Genomic DNA, 23,334 nt, shown 5'->3' with positions numbered 1-23,334 from the left:
TAGGATCACGAAATCGGGGTAGACAGAAATTGAGATGGAGTGACGAGCTCACAAAATTCATTGGTATAAATTGGATTGCGTCAGCACAAGACAAGCACCTTTGGCACCAACTTGAGGAGGCCTTCGCCCTGCAGTGGGCTGAACATGGCTGATATGATGATGATGATGTTCTCTTGATTTGGTGCTTATTTGACACTCAGTGTTCAAGCAATATACTTATTGAAACAACACTTAGAGTGTAAAATAAACACCAAATACTCAGAAGTGTTGAAACAACTTGGTGCTCATTTGACACTCCGGCAGTTTTCAAGCAATATACTGTGTTGAAACAACACGTAGAGTGTAAAATAAACACCAAATACTCAGAAGTGTTGAAACAACACCGTGACAGGTGTTGGATAGAAATATTTTAACAAAAATTAGTTACACTTCACTGGAGTAACTCAACACTGTCTGTTGTTGGGGTAGTTTAAAAAATACCCTAGTGTAAAGTTACACCGTCAGGCTGCAGGTGTTGAAGAACTTGAAATCGGACACCAAATGGTGTGAATCCGAACCGTGAAACAACACCAAAGCTGGAGTTGGTATTTTTTTTACACCAATGGGTGTGATGTAAACTTTCGTTTAAATGTTCGTTTCTGCAGGTGTTCGAGGGTGTCAAATGAACACCAAATGGTGTCAACTTCATAACGTTCTCCGACTCGTGTTCAAATCGAACACCAAGAATGGTGTTGATCCCGGGTGTTGATATATTTTAACATCCTAAATGTTGGTAATCTTAACACCAGTGGCAGTGTAACTCCAACACCAGATGGTGAGGTCCTTTATTGATTGAGCTGCTAGATTTAACATCCGTGGTGTTAAATATAGCTATAACGTCGCATAGTCTCCAATATTATATTTAATGGGATTATCAGTGATTCACCATATGATTTCTACTTTGATTTCATCAAAATTAACTGAAAGGAGGGGAAACTTCAGACCAAGTCCTGATCTACATCATATAATGCACGTACAGCAACATATTTTCCCCCCGTTTTCTGGATGTTCAGTCCATCTCCATTATAAAATATGCATGGTTATCATATATTTTAACATAAAAATGTTTTACCTTGTGATTTTAACGTTGCATACAGCATTAAATTGAAAATATAATGTAAAAAAGTGAAATATGTGATATTCTCCCATAGAGCCGTGTGTTATAAATCCGCGCTCTTGCCCTCTTTAAGATGGCGGCCGCCCCAAACATGGGGTGTCACGCGCATAAAACATTCCCCATAGACTTGTGTGTTAAAATGGCACTTTTGAAAAATTCATAAAAAATAAATGTGAAATTAGAGGGTGGAATGTTTACTACCATTGGATAGGATATATATCTGGCATTCCATATCTGACCAGGAAAGGGTAGCGTAGCCGGCTCATTTTAAAAATAAATTGCCATTTATGAAGATAACTATGAATGGATCAAATTCATCGACTCAAACAATAAAATAGCCCTAATTAGTCCGCCAGTCAAAAAAATAGTTGCAAGTCAGTTGTTTATCTTCACTGAAAACATTATTTCGTAAGTTCTACTAAGCAAAAGTTCGTAAAAACAATGTCTAGTTCTACTAATTAGTAGTTTGTAAGGCATGCTTAGCGATGCAATAAATTGGTTGGACATGCCGAACTAATTTGCTTTACCAATGAAACTATTCGTACGGCAGGGGCTTTACCAATTTTAAACCTGCCCTACTAGCGCTATAGGATCGTAAAAACGATGTCTCTTTCTACTAATCTTGGTTAGTTCGGCAGGCTCAACTAAGTTTAAAACTCGTTTGGCTTGCTGAACAAATTAGTCATACAAATATGCTGTACGATGTGTGGTATGATAAGATACACGAAACTGAAAATAAGAAACAAGTGAAATAATTGTTCATTCATAAACTGTTTAATAACATTGGAAGTCAATGACAAAAATACATAAAATAACAATTCCATGTTAGCGATTGAGAATTAAATTGAGAAAGTTAAATAATTGCTCATTCATAAACTGTTTAATAACATTGCAAGTCAATGACAAAAAAACATAAAATAAAAAATCCATGTTAGCGATTGAGAATTAAATTGAGAAAGTTATTATGGTTTCACAATGAGCAACCTGAAGTGCATTTCTTGTAATTCTTGAAATTGTACCTGTCACCCATATATGAAAATTTCATAATCAACCTGTATTTCAGTGTCAATGTATTTCTTAATTTTTCAAACAAGTTTCAAGTTCAAATTTAAACATCAAAAATGAAGCCAACATTTCTTTAAAAATCTCAAATTTTGATTAACATGACTGACAACATCAAATCCAACAAGCTGAAATGGAACATGTAATTATTTTTGACCTCAAATTTAACCAAAAAAGCAGAATGGAAAGGAAATCATGAAAAAAAAAACTACTGTTTTGGCTCAAAATATTTTAGAAAAGCTAAAAAAAAAAAAAAAAAAAAAAAATTATTATAATCACCCAAAGGGATAGTTCTGGATCAGTTTTGAAAAGTAGAGGATATTAAAACTTTCTCTTGAGATGATTTTCACTAAATTTGACTGATTTTTATGAATTTAAGAATAAAAAACATTTTTCTTTTTAAAGTGACTTCTTTCATAATTTTAACTAAAAATTGACACTCTTGGTCAAATTTGAGATCAGAAATGCATTCCATGACTTGTTTCATTTTCTAAAATGTATAGTTTCCCATACATTAAACAAGGTCAAAGGAGAGTCAGGGTATAGAGTTCAAACATTGGTACCCCCTTAATATGCTACAACAAAATTACACAAAGTTTTCATTCAACTATCACATTTAGCTACCTGAAGTGCATTTTTATAGAAAGTGCTTTAAAAATTTGATAATCAACCTGTAAATCAGTGTTAATATTTTTCTTAATTGTTCAAATTTAAACATCAAAAACGAAGCCAACATTTCTTTAAAAATCTCAAATTTTGATTAACATGACTGATCACATCAAACTGTTTAATAACATTGCAAGTCAATGGCAAAAAATCCCATAAAATAAAAAATCCATGTTAGCGATTGAGAATTAAATTGAGAAAGTTATTATGGTTTCACAATGAGCAACCTGAAGTGCATTTCTTGTAATTCTTGAAATTGTACCTGTCACCCATATATGAAAATTTCATAATCAACCTGTATTTCAGTGTCAATGTATTTCTTAATTTTTCAAACAAGTTTCAAGTTCAAATTTAAACATCAAAAACGAAGCTAACATTTCTTTAAAAATCTCAAATTTTGATTAACATGACTGATCACATCAAATCCAACAAGCTGAAATGGGACATGTAATTATTTTTGACCTCAAATTTAACCAAAAAAGCAGAATAGAAAGGAAATCATGAAAAAAACTACTGTTTTGGCTCAAAATATTTTAGAAAAGCTAAAAAAAAAAATAAAAAAAAAATTATAATCATCCAAAGAGATAGTTCTAGGATCAGTTTTGAAAAGTGGAGGATATTAAAACTTTCTCTTGAGATGATTTTCACTAAATTTGACTGATTTTTTTATGAATTTAAGAATAAAAAACACTTTTCTTTTAAAAGTGACTTCTTTCATAATTTTAACTAAAAATTGACACTCTTGGTCAAATTTGAGGTCAGAAATGCATTCCATGACTTGTTTCATTTTCTAAAATGTATAGTTTCCCATGCATTAAACAAGGTCAAATGAGAGTCAGGGTATAGAGTTCAAACATTGGTACCCCTTAATATTGCTACAACAAAATTACACAAAGTTTTCATTCAACTATCACATTTAGCAACCTGAAGTGCATTTCTATAGAAAGTGCTTTGAAAATTTGATAATCAACCTGTAAATCAGTGTCAATATATTTCTTAATTGTTCAAATTCAAACATCAAAAATGAAGCCAACATTTTTTTCCAAAATCTCAAATTTTGCTAAACAAGACGGATCACATCAAATCCAACAAGTTGAAATGGGACATGTAGTTATTTTTTACCTCAAATTTGACTAAAACAGCAGAATTGAAAGGGAATTATAAAAATATTACTGCTTTGGCTCAAAATATTACAAGAAAACTTTTAAAAAAATATTTTTAAAAATTGATTATAATCACCAGATTTGGTCAAAATTACCTGAAGAGATCAATTTGAAAGTTTTACGTAAAATGATATTCTTGAAACTTTTCCTCAAAAAGAGCCAAAAATAAAAGGTGATACTTTTGGCACTTTTTGGTTAATGCCAAAACTACATTTTAATATACAAAATTGAAAGTGGTATACAAATTTGAAAGTGGTAGATATTAGAACTTTCTCTTGAGATGATTTTCACTAAATTTGACTGATTTTTATAAATTTAAGAATAAAAAAGATTTTTTTTTAAAGTGACTTCTTTCATAATTTTCACTAAAAATTGGCATTCTTGGTCAAATTTGAGGTCAGATATGTATTCCATAACTTGTTTCCTTTTCTAAAATGTACAGTTTCCCATGCATTACACAATAAGGTTAAATGAGAGTCAGGGTACTTTGTAATACTGCAGAGTTCAAACATTTAACACTTAATACTGCTACAACAAAATTAGAGAGTTTTACTTTTCATTCAACAATCTACTTTCAACTCCACTTGGATTAAAGAAGCCTCAAACCAGATCCATCCAGTTAACAAAATTCCAATTCAATTTCACTCACTATAGTCTTAACATGCAGCATGACAAGACAGTGAGTATGCTCGAGTTACAAGACAGTTATTCAAGAAGATTTACTAACTTTGACACCACTTTTGCAAATGTTGGATGGACTGATTGTCTTCAAGGTCTAGGATGACTCTTTCAACGAAGAGAGCCATCTTGGCCAAACATCAGGGATTGTGCATGTTGAAGGTATAAGTAGCTGCCTTGTAGCAGCTGAAGGAGCAGATGATGTCTTCACTTATTGGGAGTAAAGAAGTATCAAACCTGATCCATCCAGTTAACAAAATTCAAATTCAATTTCACTCACTATAGTCCTAATATGCAGCAACAAGACATTGAGTGATGCTTGAGTTACAAGACAGTTATTCAAGAAGATTTACTAACTTTGAGACCACATTTTGCAAAGGTTGGATGTACTGATTGTCTTCAAAGTCTAGGATGACTCTTTCAACGAAGAGAGCCATCTTGGCCAAACATCAGGGATTGTGCATGTTGAAGGTATAAGTAGCTGCCATGTAGCAGCTGAAGGAGCAGATGATGTCTTCACTTATTGGGAGTAAAGAAGTATTAAACCTGATCCATCCAGTTAACAAAATTCAAATTCAAATTCAATTTCACTCACTATAGTCCTAATATGCAGCGACAAGACATTGAGTGATGCTTGAGTTATAAGACAGTTATTCAAGAAGATTTACTAACTTTGAGACCACATTTTGCAAAGGTTGGATGGACTGATTGTCTTCAAGGTCTAGGATGACTCTTTCAACGAAGAGAGCCGTCTTGGCCAAACATCGGGGGTTGTGCATGTTGAAGGTATAAATAGCTGCCATGTAGCAGCTGAAGGAGCTGATGATGTCTTCACTTGTTGCAACAACCACTCCATCCACAGCTATCTGGAACTCTGCTGCTTCTGTCAGCTGGCCACTGTACTTGATGACAGGGGAAGGCATTTCATCCTGCAAAGAAATGTTAATGAGATTTGAATTTGATTTGGAGGAAAAAGATATTTGATTCAGAGGAAGAAGGTATTGGTTATCTACCAACCAATAGAAAAAAGGCGATAGCATTGTTTGAAGTGGAACAAGGAGTTTGTATTTATTGAACATGTAAAAGCAGCATCCACGCAGTGGTCCTGACGTGAGCGTATTCTCAAAGATAAATACCCACTGAGCCGACCAATCACAGGCAAATTCACAGTTGTCAAGCTTTGTTGTCAAGGTCAAGTCCCCCACGGCTGACGCCCATGAATTTCAGTACGCATTCAAAAAATACATCCAGCTATATTTTGTTCCATGCAAAAATAATGATTAATCTGTTTTCTATTTCATCTCACAATACAAGACCAGACCAGGTAAAGATACAAATATTATTTTATTACTGTACAAAAAATACATCATGTTGGCTAGTGTCATTTGCTATTGGCTTTGTGGACCGAGCACTGACCTATGGTCATGCACTTGTGTACCTCAATCCAAAGATCAAGTTGTAAACTTTCATGAAAATCCCTTTAATTACATGAATTTAGTAATACTTAGCCAATCTTAAGTCTGGAGTTAATGACCCCATATACAATAAGAAAACAAATTCAACAGTCTTAGTGCAAAAAAACAGGAAAAACTTTAAAAGATACTGTGATGATATTTACATTATACAACAAAAAGCAGAGCTACATGTAAGCCAGCTTGATGTTGTACTTAATAGGATTAGGAGATGTCTGAGGGGGTGTATCCCTACAGCCTACAGGTTTACTTACAGACTCTTCGTTCTCCTTAGACTCCTTGAAGATGTTGCCAATCTTCTCCCTGAACATGGTTGGTATCATGATTATGGCCGCTCTTGTTACAGCATCTGCAAAAGAAGGGAAACTTCATGTTTATGGCAAAGCACTCCAATTTATCCATTACATGCAATAAAGTGGAAGGGGAAAAGTCGAGCTAGTATACATTTTCCCATTTTCCACTTCATATCCATTGTACAAAGAAACTTTGAATATCATAGTTGAATTTTATCAATTTATAAACATGACAATGTCAAAAAATTGAACAGATATTTACAAGAGCATTTACAAAATATGTGAAATTCACACTGGTTGGCGTGCATGACAAAAATTATCAATCATCTGTAAAGTCGGGTGCTACATCACATGGCGTCGTAGGCTGAATCAAACAAAAACAATGCAGGATGTAGATCAATTTAAACTATACAACAGATAGCCACATCACATTAGGCCGTATGTCAAATTTGTACAGCACCCGACTTTACAGATGATTGATAATGCAATAAAGAAAGATAAAGAGAACGTCTGGAAGTGGCTCTACAAGTAGCAAATGTGTAACAATGGAGGCTGACAAAAGAATGCAACGACTGATGGTGTCAACACAACTTCTACAGGTACACATCATTAAGAACCTATAGCGAAAATACTCTAATGAATGAGTTACATTATAATTCACATACCTTGATATTCCTTGTCATCCCTAGTGATAGGAATCCTCTCAGCTAGTATCTTGAAACACTGTGGTGTGGATTTTGCTTTCAATCGTTTCCCGTACTTAACAATGGCCATCCCGAATTTTTTGAACCCAAGGGTCATTTTGCCCTTGAACCCCTTATCCTCCGAGCTGCCAATCAGCCGGTCCATTTCAGCCATCAGCTAAGAAAAACATACAAGAAAACAATCAATAAAAAAAAGGAAACTTTACTCATTTATGGATGTTTAATTTTCTGTGGAATATCTAATGTTATCGCCTGTGTTGTGCAAGATCATAAATCGGCACACTACAGGGTCTAACAGCAATATCTTTATCCCATCCTTAAAGAGCATATTTTTGAGAAGTTACTGTAGAAGACTCCAGAATAAAACTCAATTTGTTTCTTTTAAAATTTTTAATGCAGAAATGAAACAAAATAATGGAACAATCCATTTTTGGGTCATTATGTAAAATTGTCAATGCTAATTTTGGCCCTTGGTATTTTGATTGAGATATTCTGCACCCAAAAGAAATCACCCCTCACTTCAAACAATTGCCTCAAAAAAGAAAATGTTATGCAGCTACTATTGTCTTCTTAAATGCACTTTCAAATTTCTAGCATTAACTGGTGCCCACCTGCGATTCTTGGAATAGCCATGGATAAGTATCCTTTATGTCTTGAATTGTTGCATTCTCTTTTACAATAGTGTTTCTCCGAGCACTTAATGTCATATCCATGCCTGTTGCAACTCTTTTGATGTCAGGATACTTCTTTTTGAACTCATCCTGCATTATCTTGATGTGCTTTTTGATGCTGTCATCATCTTCCGTGTCCGGCATTGACGGTAGGTAATTTTGTACGCCCCATACTGCTGGTGCAGCTGATGATGCAGTTGCTTTGCATACCGGCTTGGTTGATTGTCTCTTCTTCCGCCATGCAAAGTTTACAGTTGTCAGCTCGTCTTTCCTTAGGACATCTCTTTTGTTTTGGAAGTAATACGTGAGCTTCTTCCTGTACATCACCTGCAATGACAAAAAGGCAAACAGAAATCGCCCTGGTTTAGAGAATGGAACACTATTTGGTTGAACTATTGGATATAATGTTGTACCCATCCATTATGATGTAATGTAAGGGACGCACCATTAGGTCTTCAGGGGGTTAGGTCGTTAGGAAGTCGGGTTCGGGGCAAATTTTTTTTTGTTAAAATGACCTCTCCTACAAAATTACAAAAATGCACTTACGACACTCTTGCACCTAACTGACGATATATTTCCTCATACAATTACACCTAAAATGCATTTTATAGGGATTGCCATTTGAACTTTGCATAAGTTTATGAAGAACACTAGAAGAGTATTCTAGGTTAAAAACATAGCTTTATTTACAAATCAGACGAGCAATATATAGCTCTTCTCAGATCTTTTCAGAAGAGTTTTAAGAAGAGCAATTTCTCTTCTTCTTAAATGGCAATCCCTGATTGTACTGTTTGAAATTTAAAAAGAAACAACTCTGAACAGCAGTTATTAATGACAATAAGAACTTTGCTGGTCATCTATTCTTTGGCGATTGTGTGAATTCCTCAGTTATTGTTTTTGAACCTTTGTAGTTTTTCTAGAGAGCTACACTCCTTCAGAAAAGAGCTCCTTGGTCTGAAAAAAAAATCACAAATTCACACAATGACCCCCAAAAGACGGTGTATGGTTTATATTTTTGTCCAATGCACATGTACTAATGTATTTTGGTATCACTACCAAAAATGAATTAGATATGTACCAAAATAAAAGTTGCTTTATAAACCTACCTTGCGACTTCCACAATTGACATCTTTCAAGTTGCAGTCCAGTCTCGGATATCGCTTGAACAATTGGTCAATAAGTAAGGTATATTCAGCAGGCTTTGGGTACACACTGTAGTGATAAAGGCAAAGAAATTGGAATGAAAGAAGTCTAATATTGCTCTTCATGCATAAAAAGATATGTATGTAACATTGTGTGATATTCCTTCAATGATTTCTGGTGAATTTTAGTGTAAACTGTCTGAGAGGAACGCAATATAACGGTAAACCCAGCGGTCAGTCTCCGAATTTCAATGCCCGTGCGTCCGGCGTGGGACACACAGCGCTTCCGCTGTGCACATGCGGGGATAGGAATTTGCCTTGTATTTACGTGTGCTAGTGGAGCACGTGGTAAATTGACGCAACCCGCGCCTAAAATAGTTTGGCATGCCAATAGTTTTTCTGATATTTTAGATATTTCTGGATCAAATTTGCTCAAATAAAAGATGAATATATTCAAAATTAATAATCTAAGATCATATTATATACTGGATTCCGTTCCACGTGACAAACTAGTTAAATATCCAAGGCGCCCTCTCACCCACTACAAAATTATCTCTTTAATTACCAGTACCACTGTTGCTATGTCAAAAGGTTTATGCTAACCGTGGCTCACACCAGTGATCACAATGCAAAAGCTAGGGCATGTCCAAATTCTGAACAGGTGCATCAGGCCTCTGCCCTATGACATTTAGTATAATGACCTATTAAAAACCAGTTAACCTGAAACTGGTGGGTAGAATAGCAAGCGTCACATACTAAATATGCATCAACAAATTGTAACGTTTGACCACCCAAAATAACACGTCGCCCAATGGAATGACAGCACTGTTTTTAGTAATAACTTTATACATTAAGAGTCGCATACTGAATTATAACTACACTACTTGAAAACTTGTCGATAGCATACATGTACACCACTACATGTACCTTCACACATGTACTTACTTCTTATGCTGCATCACAGACTTGAATATTATGTCAAATATCGTTGACCTCTCCGAGACCCTCAAGTCATTTCCAAGTGGCAGTGACAGTAGCTTCTTGTGAATTGCTGGAGGTAGATCTGGCAACTTCCAATTTACTATCCAACATGAAACTGGCCTATAATCAAACAATAACATACCAGCTAGATTAGCTATCCATCACTCACTCACTAGGCTATGTACATGTATATGCATTTAATCTATAAACATTTGACTGCAAAAGCTACTACTACCACTCATTTTGGTTCAGCGCTTCTCAGCTACAAGTGTAGAAAGTACACATGTAGAATGGTTCTTCACAAAACTCCACCCTGGGCCCTATGCCCTGAAACAAGCTTTAATGTTACATATATTATGTTATTTGTCTCTTTAAGTCTTTACAGAGCGAGGAAATACATGTAGGACTTCATGACTCCACTGTTTCTGAGGTTGATGTTAATTTTGATGTTGAACACCTAGCTGTAAAATTCTGCGTAAGAAGAAGAGAACAGAAATAGCAGGAAAAATCTAACCGACTTTTTAAAAATGGTGTACAAAAACGCAACATCAACATATGCATGAAGCTGTAATAGGGTTGCAAAGGGTTAGAAACTTTCTGGGAATTTTGGAAACTTTCCATGGAAAGTTTCAGGAATTCAATAGGCTGAGAATTTTAGGAATTTTGGGAATTTTCATTTTTATTATTTTAAATGGAAATTTTCATCAGCACTCAGCAGCTCAGTTGTATATTACTTTTTCAATGTATAAAATAGTTTTATCTCTGGTTTGGCTTACCTCAACCTGGACCTTTCATGAGAATAAATCTGTGCTTCTCCTTGATCCTTTTCCTCCACCTCCATTTCAACATCTCTAGATCTGCCACCAGCATCAGGTTCATCTTCAGTGCTAGTATCTTCAGGTTTCTCAGACACGACTGGTTGTGCAGCAGCAATGGGTTGCACCATGTCTATGTGCACTGGCATGAAGTGCACTATGGATTGAACTTTAATCTTGATACCCCCAGATATAGTTTCATCAGCAGGCTCGTTACCATCGATGTCGATAAAACATTCATAACCAGAGTCCCATTTTTGGAGCAAGATATTTGTCTGATCAATACCGAACAAGTTGCTTGCCTTTTCCATGAGCTCTTCCATGCTTACTCCATTTGGGTTGTCATTTTCTAGCTCAACCTTTTTGCAGCGTTCGTTATAAAGGAACAGGAATTTGTGCCTGAAACATTATAAAAAAAACACAACAAATTGGCTAAGCTCATCTTGCAAGATAATTAAAAGTTCATACACAATACTGCAAATCAACTGTCTAAAGGGTAAATACATGCACCTGCACTGAGGTATAAATAGCCACTTTGAATATGTGAAGTTCATGAAGTACTGTACATGTATGTAGTATGCTGATAAAATTACAAAATTCCAGATGTCCAAGCCTACAAGTACACCAATAAACTAACAATGAATGTTTATGAGTGGAACGGCAAGAATACTTTCATGAGATGAAAGATTGAATGGAACATTTAATTTTTCACCGAATTAAGATATCCTTTCCATTGCACAGATGAAAAACATCCATTATTTGTTTTATACATCGAAGTAGATCCTTGTCATTTGATATATAAAAATTGACAAATGTACTAACAATGGGTGATTTCATGTTGGTGTTGGTGGACTCAAAAATTTAAAACCAGCCGTTCAGCTCAGAGGAGCGATACCGATAATGATATCAATAGCCCAACACCGCCTCACATGAATTCAGTGAAATGTCTCGACGATGGATTCAAAATCTGTATTATGAAAATTGAGCAAACTCAAGAAATTCACTGTAAATTTTCAGGTTATATTACAAATTTTGACTGTAAAATAATGTGTTCCAATCATATGAACATGGTTTCCACTATAAATCTTTAATTTGTGTCATATGAAGAATTCTGCTAGAGGCGTGCACTTTGGAGACTGAGCCACGCTATGCGCATCGCGTTCCTACTTCAGCAGTGCGCCGGAGACTCAGGGAGCCTGCGGCACACCAAACGGTGTTCTGCCGGTGTGTGCATTATTCTGAGTCTGCTCATGGTTTATGTGTTATCGATTAATTACACTTAAAATGTTGAGGCATGGAATGGAACAAAAATACACAATAAAAAATGGAATGGAACAAATGTTTAATAACACGTGACCTATTTTCCTCCAATCAAATGACAAAGATCTACTTAGGTGTTGTAGAAAATCTAATATTTGCCACCTAAGAAAGTTTTGGTGGATGGGGTGAATGAGATTCAAATTTAAGCTAGCTGTATTAAGGCCAAGACTAATTCCTCAGCAATACAGCATTTAACATCAAGACCAAGACCAACCTGCTTCAAAGTGCTCGAATTGGCAGATTCAAATTACTGTTCCTGCAAACATAAAGAGCTCTACAGCTCAATGTGATATTTCAGTGGTATGAAATCTAAATGATCACTATGGTATATACCCAGTGGATGGTGGTCAACAAGATCGGAGGGTTGACATAGAATGTATCCAAAGTTGTTTTCCTCTTCCGCAACAGTATAAGCATGGAAGTGACGGGTGTATTGTACTTTTACATGTCTGCATAACAGATACAGCTCTCCTCCTACTATGTAGCAAGAGTCAATGATGGCAAATTGATCCCTGAGAGTCTGCTTTTCAACCAGTACAGCTGAACCACAGAAATATCTGATGCCATTGAAAGTAACCATTTCTGCTTTGTACACCTTCTCATTATCTCCTACAATTTCACGTAGCTGTTGTCTTTCCTCTCTTGACAATAATATGAGTGGGTACATGATGCCACCAGAATGCTCCACTCCTTCCTGTGACAAGAAGTTAGTCTTGGTCCTTCTTGAAGCCTGCATATACTCATGTCTTTCAGCTAAGCTTTTGCATATATTCTTCCTGTTTCTGGTAGAATGATACACCTCCTTAAAATAATTATGCTTACCCTCAAAACGCATTGTCCAACAATGAATCAGCGGACCAAAAGCCAACATTTTCTCAGGGTAGTGAATTAGAAAATGAAATTTTGGCTTCATTGTTGTCTCCTCAGGAACTACATCATAATACTTCGTCAAGAACTCCTCAATAACATCAGCCAGTAAACCTGCCAATTCTGGGGATACCTTGGGACTTGTAGAAATCTCCACAACATCTAACAGCAGTAACACAACTTCCCAAAAGGGGTCATGTTGTGGAACCTTTGTCCCTACCATTAGAGGAAGCAGCCTCAATAAACACCAAGTTTGTAGAGCAGTTTGCTTTACTTTGAACAAATTCAGAGTAGGTGCCATAACTGATGGTTTGTTGGTTTTATCTGGGGCATCATATGGAAATTCTTTTATCTGATTATTCAGGTATTCCAAGGTGAAATAGCCTTCCAAAACAAAGTGTGATATTGCATTTCCTAGTACCTCTGGCACAATGCCCTCAAAGAGATCATGGCCTATGTCAGGGGGAAGACCACTTGTAACATGGAAGTGCTCAAGTTTGTTCAAACAGCTATCACTCTTTACCCCATAGACTGAACATAGTTTCCTATCTCTGTTTACCATGTGTACTTGCTGGGAATGAGAATCTTTGGATCTGTTTTTAAGTTGTTCTGACATCCTAAAATGATCCTTCAAATATGCATTGCGAATGTTGCAAAAGCGACACACTCGATCTACAGTTGCAAAGCTTTCCATAAATCCCCCTATGGAATGGGCACCTAGGTTATCTGCTGCAAGAAATGATAGTGTGCCACGCATGACATGTTCCACACCATCTTTGTGAACAACTATGCCATCTGTTTCTAAAATCTTTAAATCTTCTAATAACGGTTCCAAGATTCTTTCAAAGCCATATTTCTTAACAAGAGAAGACTTGCAAAGTATGGCAAGCTGAATGACATACAGTTTTGATCTGAATTGGGGATGAAGATTCCCCAAAACAAAATAAAACCCTGCAATTTTCAACCCTTTTGCCTTGTTGCTTAACGGATTGCCTGTGGTGAAATCATCGTAGTATAATTGAATCTGCAAGCTCATTGGGTCCTCTGCAAACAATGCACTTTGTCTGAAATTATCTCCATCACAAAAGTCACCTTAAACATTGTCTTGTGCTGCATGTCCTTCATAAACTTCAGAAAACACATCATCATGCTCCAGTAAATTTTCAATAGTTTTCAGTATAGGTACATACTGAAATGTCTCTTTTCCATCTTCTCCTAGAACATATTCGACAGGAGACACATGGTTGAAGTTCTCATTAACATGCTTATTCAAATTACGCTGATCACTGAAGTGTGTAAATGCTTTTTCATATTCAGTTTTCTCAAGAGCTTCAGTCAGACCATTTTGTTGTAATTGATCCAAATCTACTCCATTTTCTCGAAGGCATTCATTGACTTTAGCTGATATATCTTGTCTACATTGTTCCATCAAATCTGCAATTTCATCAGACACAAAGGTACATGTCTTTCCAGTTGCCAAATATTTTTCTCTTAGGTATAGCAGAAAAGAGCTAGCTTCCTTGGATGGGTCAGGCCTAGGGTCTACTTGCGGGTCATCTTGTCCCTGTTCCAGTTCATCTTCTACTGGTTCAACAGCTGGATGATCTATATCTTTCTGAACTTCCTTATGTTTGGATCGAACATGAACACGGTATGATCTAACATTAGTGTATGTCTTATGGCATCCATCGATTCCACAGGTGATGTAGAAATCAGGCCCAGTGTGAATATAGCGGTAGTGTTTCAACAATAAAAAGAAGTGTGGACTCGAAAAGTCACAGTCACAGCAGGTAAACAACATGTTCATCAAACAATTTCCAACATAATACAAACACTATAGCCTATTTGCAGACACATGAAAACCCTTCAGACAGTAAACAGTAAAATAAATTCAATTATGTGTGTATATCAATTGCAAGATTCATAGCATTGTACTTAGTCATTGTCTAGGGGGTGCATATTTTTAACGACTTAACAAATGCAATAAGCAAAGGAATGAGCCACATGATGAGCTGAATGATAGTACTGCTGCATGAGAGGAGTTCTGTAAAAATTAAAATACACAGAAATGAAACAATTTAAATATGACTCCACAACAATTTCAAAGGTACATGTATTTCAATTAAAAATGTTACAGTTAAAATGCTTTCCAGTTTACAAGGTCACTATCTGCAAAACTAAATTTTTAAATTTAAAGCCACTGGTTAACATTGTTGTAGATCGATTTAAAAAATTCTAAAACTGAGCTGCCTGACCTGTCTAATTATGTTCAGATAAAAAAAACAACTAGAATGCACAAATAATGACAGTAATTCATTTACATACATGTACTATAAAGATATCTATGAAAATTGTATTTATTATCGCCTACTATAATAATTCTAACACAGTAGTTTATGGAGGTGATATTTCAAGTTTTCACTTTTTGAAGCACTATATGATAACTTTGAAGTATAAAAATTTCACAGCTTAATTTCTGCACCCTATTATATATTCTGAAAGCATTTACGACCATGCAGCTCGGATTTTTTTAAACTGTGCACAATGTTAACCAATGCCTTTAAGATCGGTCAGTTGACTGCTTCTCTTGATACTTTTTTTGCTATGATCACATAAATAAAGCATTTAAAAATGAAGAAGATACTGTCCCACCTCAAAGAGAAAAGAAGTACATGTATGTACATGTAAACCATAATCCCAAAGCCCAATTCATGGATGAAGATTTTTTTTTTTCTGATTTTTCCTAGAGAACTGACACCAAATTTTATTTAAAATGTTTGGTTGAAGTCGGGTCAGTCTGTCAGGAAAAATATCTTATTTTTAGCAATTTTTTCCCATTTGGGGGGCCAAAACTAGGCCAGTTGGTCTGAAATTCTTTTTTTTTTTCTTTCTTTTTTTGGGGGTCAAGAATGTGTACTTGTGGTGGGAGCAAGTCCAGGTTATTCGACTTTCGCTTGGGTTCAAAATTAGCCTGTTTGGTACATGAAAATAAACATCTAAGTTTGCACTCAATCCTGTCACAGTCATTTAAAAATCAATGTAAATTAGTCACAGTGTAGGGCATTTTAGCCCTATTTCCTCAATTTAGACCATTTTTTAGTCCAAGGTACCTGCTCGAAAATATTGAGAGTCCCAGCAGGACCGACTCCTGTGATAAAACATAGCCAATAAGGTAATATGACCTTGGCCATTACAAGTTTTGGTAAAATTTTGGTTACCATGGCAACGCTTCGTCGGAGAAACACAAAAAAACACATCTTGCACATCTACGCCTCAATATCATCCCATACACCAAGTTTCATTTCAATTGCAAAAACTGTAGGAGTTCATGACAAGATTTTCGCAAAAATATGTGGTTACCATGGAAACGCTTGGTCGGGTACAAATATAAGGGTGTCTCGCACAACTAGTCTAGATCTATATAGAGTAGACCACCCATGATTCGTACAGTTAAACTAATTTTGAAATTAAACCACCAAAATATAAAAATATGTCACAAATAACATAAAATTATTTCAAAAAGTTGAAATTTACAGTAAAAAGTCTGACAATTTCAAATTTGAAAGCCCCTGAAGGCTTAAAAACTTTTAAAGAAACATGGTCGTCAATACTTTGATAAAACTTAAAAAATCAGGATTCAGGGGTCATTTTCAAACTTCAGTTGTTAATCTTAAGCCAAGATGTCTATGCAGACACTGAAACAGTTTGATGCCACAAATTTATTGATAGATATCTTTAAAGAGAATCTAAAATTTGCTCATGATTTCAGGTAGTCTTCCATGATTCGTACAGGCTACTCTCCCCTGAACTCTGGGAGGGGGGGGGGGCTAGGCAGTGAGCAGGGTGCTCAGATTTCTGGGGCTAACACACTGTACGAATCATAGCTTGCCTGTAGTACGAATCATGACAAAACAAAAGAGGATCTCACAAATCCATCATTTTCTTCCTCAAAAATGCTAATATTGGATATTTTTATCTTCAGATATTTTAGATAGAGGTCTAGAGGTCTAGACCTAGATCTAATTGTCTAGACATGCTAGAATCCTGAAAATCTCAGCTGATAAGTCATGATGCATTTATGAAAATATAGCAAAAAGGGCTTAGGCCTAGACTAGATCTAGCTCTAGATCTAGATCTACTATCTAGCCTATAGATCTAGACTCTACGGGTCTAGATCTAGATCTAGTCTAAGTGCACGAATCTTGAGTGGTTTAGATTAGATCTAGGGCCTAGCTAGATCTACTCATCTAGATCTACTCTAGGTAGATCTAGATCTAGTCTAGATCTAGGCCTACGTTACACACCAAATTTGACATTAATTGCTCAAATATTAGGCAAGAATGAACTTTGTTTTTGTTAGTTTTGATATAATTTTGGTTACCATGGCAACGTGAAGTACAATTTTCAGTTTCATATTATTAGACCTAGGCTAATCTAGTCCTAGATCTAGATCTAGACCTAGATCTAGACTAGAATCTAGATAGACTACGGTGACTAGATCTAGATCTAGATTCTAGGCCTAGATCTAGATCTAGACTAGATCTATGTCGTGTTGTTGTTTTTTCGCGAGCAAATGTGTTCTTGTTTCTGAGAAAAGTTGGACCAACTGATATACCGTTACATGCCTCAGAGTGACAGACCTTAGTTGTAAAGTTTGCCTAACGTTAGATCCAAGTTAACTCAAGGAGCTCCGCCGTCGCGGCGGCGGTGGAGCTCCTCGAGTTACGTAGATCCAAGTTAGATTCTACCGGCACCAGCGCACGCAACAGAGCACCCGCCAGTCATTCATGACTTTACTTAACGACCACACACTACTGTCGGCTGTCCACAGCATTCAAACACATGAACAGAAGCTCAATACAATCAGTACAATATCTAGTGTTCATTTTGAAAGAAATAACTTGAAATATTACCTGTTTGCCATTGTTTTCAACGTCAAGTTCCCTTACAACCCAGCTGCTCGATATTACAAGTCGTCTGCGCGTTTATGCGCTGATTAAATTTTGCACGCTGAAAAAGTGTTGTCACGTGATCTCAACAGCGGGAATATTTCTAAACATCGTAAAGCTACCACAAAATTTGTAAACCAATTAGTACAACAAATTCGTAAACGCTCTGATAACAGCGTTTACGAGTTATCGATGCTTTACTAATTATTGCATTGTCGTAGAACTTCCAAATTCAATTGGTAAAACCCGCTCTACAACTATATTCATACATGTACGAGTCTGCACATACGCCCGCTTGCATCTAAAACTCGTAAAGCATCGTAAAAACTGATAGCACACGCTAAACCAGTTTACTTTACTAATTTAAATTAGTAGAACACTACGAAAAACAAGCTTTTGTTTTCAGTGTTCCCACTTTGGGCGAAGGGAGTTCAGTAGTTACCATTTCTAGAATCAGTGTTAGATTTTGAATCATATTCATACAGTTTTGTCAATCAGCAACATCAAATTGAAAAAAATTCGAATGGGTTGGGTCGAACGAATATCTTGAGCCCTCCTGATGTAATTAGGCTCATGGCACCATGGATTCACAGCAATTTGATGAAGTCCGCCCTCTAGTGTCAATAATATACATCTCTATGTCCGAAAATAATCCGCACTATTTTTACGAGCGCCCGTCCTGAAAAAGGAGGATAATCATCATGGCAACTGCACACACCCCCTCCGATGCGGTTGCGTTGGAAAAGGGTGCCCTTGTGACCGCTCCATGGCAATTATCCGCATTACTTTCGAAATGCGTTCATAAAGTCAAAATCTGGTCCCGATGCTGCTATTATGCGGATAATAGCAGCATCAAAATAATGCGGATAACTCTGGTCCTCCTCCGATTTTACGACCAAATTATGCTGCTATTAGCCGCATAGTGTGTTAAAACGGCACTTATAAAAATCATAAGAAATAAGGATGAAATTCGGGTGTCGAATGTTTACTATAAGTGGATAGGATATTCTGACAATCTATATCTGACCAAAAAATGGTCCATTTACCGGCTCATTTAAAAAATAAATCGGCATTTATGAAACCATCTCCTGAGGGCTCAAATTCATCACCTGAAACAGTCAGACAGCCCTAATCCTTCCGCCAGTCAGATATAGTCAGAATGATTTGCCCAATGATATTAAACTCACTGCATCTATCTTTTCTTTTAAAGCTTCATTGAAAAAATATCCTTTATCGAAGCATTCTTAATATCACACCTGCACGTTCACCCACTTTCACACACACGCACACTTAATTGCTTCTTATATCTTCTTTCTCTTTGTCCGATGATTTGTGCGTGAGATTTTCTTTCAGACCTAGACCTATAGAATAATATGTTTCCATGTAGCGCTTTTCCCCCTTTGGCTGCTATTATTCAAGCATTTATTTTCCTTATATAGTGTGCCACTGCATTTGTTTTTCATTACTTTGTCTTATCCTTTAATTGTATTCATGTCTAAATTTTGTTATGACACTGCTATAAATTTGTCACATTACAATGTACTTTCATGTCATACTACGATAATGTTTTATGTATTGAAAATTTATTTTGACATTACAATAAATGCAGAAACTCCTGCAATAAAAATAGTCCAAAAGCTGGTGATTTCCCTCCAATTTGGGAAAAGGGAGTTCAGTAGTTACCCTCTATAGATATAGTGTTTGATAGACAATCACATTCATACACTTTGTCAATGAGCTATATCAAAAAAAGAAAAAAAAAGAGAATGGGTTGACTCGAATGAATATCTTTTGCTTTCCCGTTGTTAATAGGCGCGCGCAACCCTAAATATGTCTGTGGCATTTTTTGCTGATCCCACCGACACGGATCCGTTGCATAAAACGTGTCATAATAGCGAATATACAGTAAATGTTAAAAGCCACTGAAATCCTTCAATCTGATCGGAAAGCAGTATTTTTTTAATTTGTTATCATAACAAGTCTTAATGAATCGGAACCCTGAAAATTATTGTTAGCCATCATGATATTAATTGCTGTTTTTGTTCCCTGTTGCCACTGTGTAATATTGCATCCAAATATTGCTTTATTACGTCATGTCCCTTTTCTCGTCGTAAATGAAAGGTCGTGTGAGTCAATAAATAAAACATGTACAGAACCGAAATAATACTTTCGTGTACATCGTGTGATAGCGGCTTGCTTATGAATGGATGCATGATCACGTGACTGTCATTGGGAAAAATAAATAATCAATACTCGACACAAACTACAATCCACGCTATAATAGACGCTATTTTAATGCCATGAATACGTGTCCCTGTAATAATTAAGATATGATATGAAACACTCTTTAATAGGATTTTATCATGCGTATAGAACAAATGACTTACAGATTTATGTTGAATGGTCATTTGAGGAGCGATATGATTGGATTCTTTGGGAATTCAATGGCGTAGCCATACAATAACTGAGTACGACATCAGGGGCGGATCCAGGAGGGGGCCGAGCCGGCCCCCCCTATTTTTTGACAACCTGCAGAAAAAGTGTATACTCTTTTCCTTGATAGAAACTACGAAAAACAGAAAGAAAAATAAGAAAGAGGTATTTTACCCATGATGTGTAATTTACAGCCTCGTAACGGCCGGCCCGACCCCGAAAGGAAACAAAAAAAAAAGGTAAGGGGAAGAATTGGAAAATAAACTTTATATAAAAAATTTCGCTCGCGCTTCGCTCTCGCATTGCCTGTGTAATGAATCCCATTCAAGAGGGTTAAATGACACTAATATATAACCAATATATATACAATATATCCAGTTCTGATATCAATTTGCATACATTTTTTTAGCTCGCACATCAAGCTTTCATTATTTTGTTTGATTTACACAAATTGTTGATGTGTATCAAAATGTTCAGCTCGCGCTGCGCGCTCGTATTGTTTGATTTGTGAGAAACCTATGCTCTTTGGAAATTCTTACCAAAATTTGTCAAAATGCTCCTTTATCTCGCATTTAATTGTTTGAGACACACAGCTTGTTTAGTCAAATAAAAACCCGCTTAGACTGTTCATTTTTTCAGGTCGGAATATCTTCGCACTCTCATTATTTAATTGGTGATACTTGTATCCTCTTCATTAATCACTAAAAACAGTCCTAATTGAGTCACATTTCACGTTACTATATGATAAAATTTCGGCTCGCGCTTCGCGCTCGCATTGTTTAGTTGGATACTTATCTTTCTTCATGATTATAAAAACTGCTCTGAATATTCAGTTCTAAGGACATATAATATCAAAGATTTTTAGCTCGCGCTTCGCGCTCGCATTAAATATTAAGACCACATGAGATACCGTATATTGTTTATAGCAATAAAAATTAACATATACTTAAAACTTCAATCTTTAGTTAAGACTACCCCCTGAAAAACCAACAACAAAAAGCCAGAATGTAGCGGCCAATAGAGAAATATGTTGATCAAAATATTTTTCGGCCCCCCCCCCCTATTGGCGAAAGCTGGATCCGCCCCTGGACATAGTGCCCTTCTTTTATTTATTTATTTATTTATCTTTTTTTTTCATCAATTCATTTAATTACTCATTTATATCAAATCGGATCGCACGTTATTAAAAGGCTATGTCCCTTGATTCACAACTTAAAGAGCTTTCAGTGACAATACCATCACAATCCATGAAGTTGCGGTCAGCGAACATGAAAAGAAGAAATATTTATTTCAAAGAAAACTCGCTTTATTAGATTTTCTGTATATTCCATGACGCTATTCTATTCTATTGTTACCGCAAAAGCAGGTACGCAATCATGTACCTGGTAATATATATATATATATATTCGGAAGAAATACGTCAATAACAAAAAAAAAAAAAAGCGATAAAGAGATATTGCGGCAACGGTGCTGGGCGTTTCTGGAAGTCAACTGGAATCTGCTAAGGGTGTGAAAGGAGGCCAGGTTCTCTAAATGTGTAACCTTTTTGAATAAATAGCATCGTTTACGTCACGTGATCATGGGGGCTTCATCATCAAAAGAAAGTTCGGATGCATATCACATTATACACGAGGAGGATATTGATTTTAGGTCAGTATTAAGAAATAAATTGGTGATCATTGAGCACATCAGCCAGGTCAGTTTTTCTGATGATAAATTCATTTTGAATTTTGGGTTATTTTTTCCGTTTTTTGAACTTCATTAGTACTACTAGTTCTTTAACTACTACTACTACTACTACTACTACTACTACTACTACTACTACTACTACTACTACTACTACTACTACTACTACTACTACTACTACTACTACTACTACTACTACCACTACTACCACTACTACCACTACTTCTACTACTACTACTACTACTACTACTACAGTAACTACTACTACTACTAATACTACTACTACTACCACTACTTCTACTTCTACTACTACTACTACTACTACTACTACTACTACTACTACTACCACTACTTCTACTTCTACTACCACTACTACTACTACTACTACTACTACTACTACTACCATTACTACTAATACTATACTACTGCTGCTGAGGCTGCTGCTGCTACTGTTACAGCTACTGCTGCTACTACTACTACTACACTACTACTTCTACATGTAGCTACTACTACTACTACTACTACTGCCACTACAACAACAAGTACTACTGCTGCTGCTGCTGCTTTTGCTACTGCTACTACTACTGATTCTACTACTACTGCTGTTACTGATTTTACTATTACTAGCAATTTCGTCTCCTACTACTGCTGCTGCTGCTTCTGCTAATACTATTACAACTACTTCTCACTTTGTGGTTAAGGGAATATCTGTAAGCTCTAATATCCACAGTGTGTGTCAACACTGTGTTCCAAACGCGTTTATGTAAAAACACGGTTCACAGTGTGCACATATGTTTCTGCACAGAGGGTGGCACATATGTTTCCGCACTAGTGGGTATTTCATAAAGCTATTCGTAAGTTAAGAACGCCTTTACAAACGACTAGTGATCCTTTCTCAGGAGCAAAATCCACACCAATTAAAATTTGGTATGAATAATATACATGAAGAAAGGATCACCAGTCGTGCGCAAAGTCTTTCGTAAGTTTAACGAACAGATTTATGAAACACCCACCTGGGGCCGTTTCACAAAGCTGTTTGTAAGTTAAGGGCGACTTTTAAAATGACTGGTGATCCTTTCTTGTGGTAAATTTATGCACATAAAAATGTTCATTGTTGATTAATTTAGCGCGTATAAGATCGAACACCAGTCGTTCATAAAGTCGCTTTAAACTTACGAGCAGCTTTATAAAAAGGTACTCTGGTGGGGTGTTCAATAAAGCTGCTCGTTAGTTGAAAGCGACTTTCATAAAGACTGGGGAAGTTTTCTCATGCGCT

The 23,334-nt window shown here is 36.1% G+C and overlaps 1 protein-coding gene across 1 annotated transcript; it reads right to left on the bottom strand.

Moving 5' to 3' along the window:
* Nucleotides 1-1,925: 1,925 nt before the first annotated feature.
* Nucleotides 1,926-18,349, bottom strand: LOC121421064. The gene is made up of 8 exons (XM_041615676.1): nt 17,904-18,349; nt 10,765-11,202; nt 9,953-10,108; nt 8,972-9,077; nt 7,806-8,192; nt 7,156-7,351; nt 6,452-6,546; nt 1,926-5,654 (listed from the first exon to the last, which is right to left on the bottom strand). Exons 1-8 carry the CDS (start codon nt 17,912-17,914, stop codon nt 5,376-5,378), a joined length of 1,668 nt encoding a protein of 555 aa, XP_041471610.1. The 5' UTR covers nt 17,915-18,349; the 3' UTR covers nt 1,926-5,375.
* Between the last annotated feature and the right edge of the window lie 4,985 nt (nt 18,350-23,334).

The sequence above is a fragment of the Lytechinus variegatus genome, chromosome 9 (genome assembly GCF_018143015.1).
Source record: "Lytechinus variegatus isolate NC3 chromosome 9, Lvar_3.0, whole genome shotgun sequence".
NCBI lineage: Eukaryota > Metazoa > Echinodermata > Echinoidea > Temnopleuroida > Toxopneustidae > Lytechinus > Lytechinus variegatus.
This window is presented reverse-complemented; position numbering and strand designations above follow the sequence as displayed.

Bases quoted from the DNA above. Each gene is read 5' to 3' on its own strand.
- LOC121421064 (XM_041615676.1), bottom strand. The intron at 9,078-9,952 runs GTAAGTACATGT...TTATCACTACAG, and splicing joins TCTGTGATGCAGCATAAGAA to TGTGTACCCAAAGCCTGCTG. The intron at 6,547-7,155 runs GTATGTGAATTA...CTTCTTTTGCAG, and splicing joins GGATGACAAGGAATATCAAG to ATGCTGTAACAAGAGCGGCC.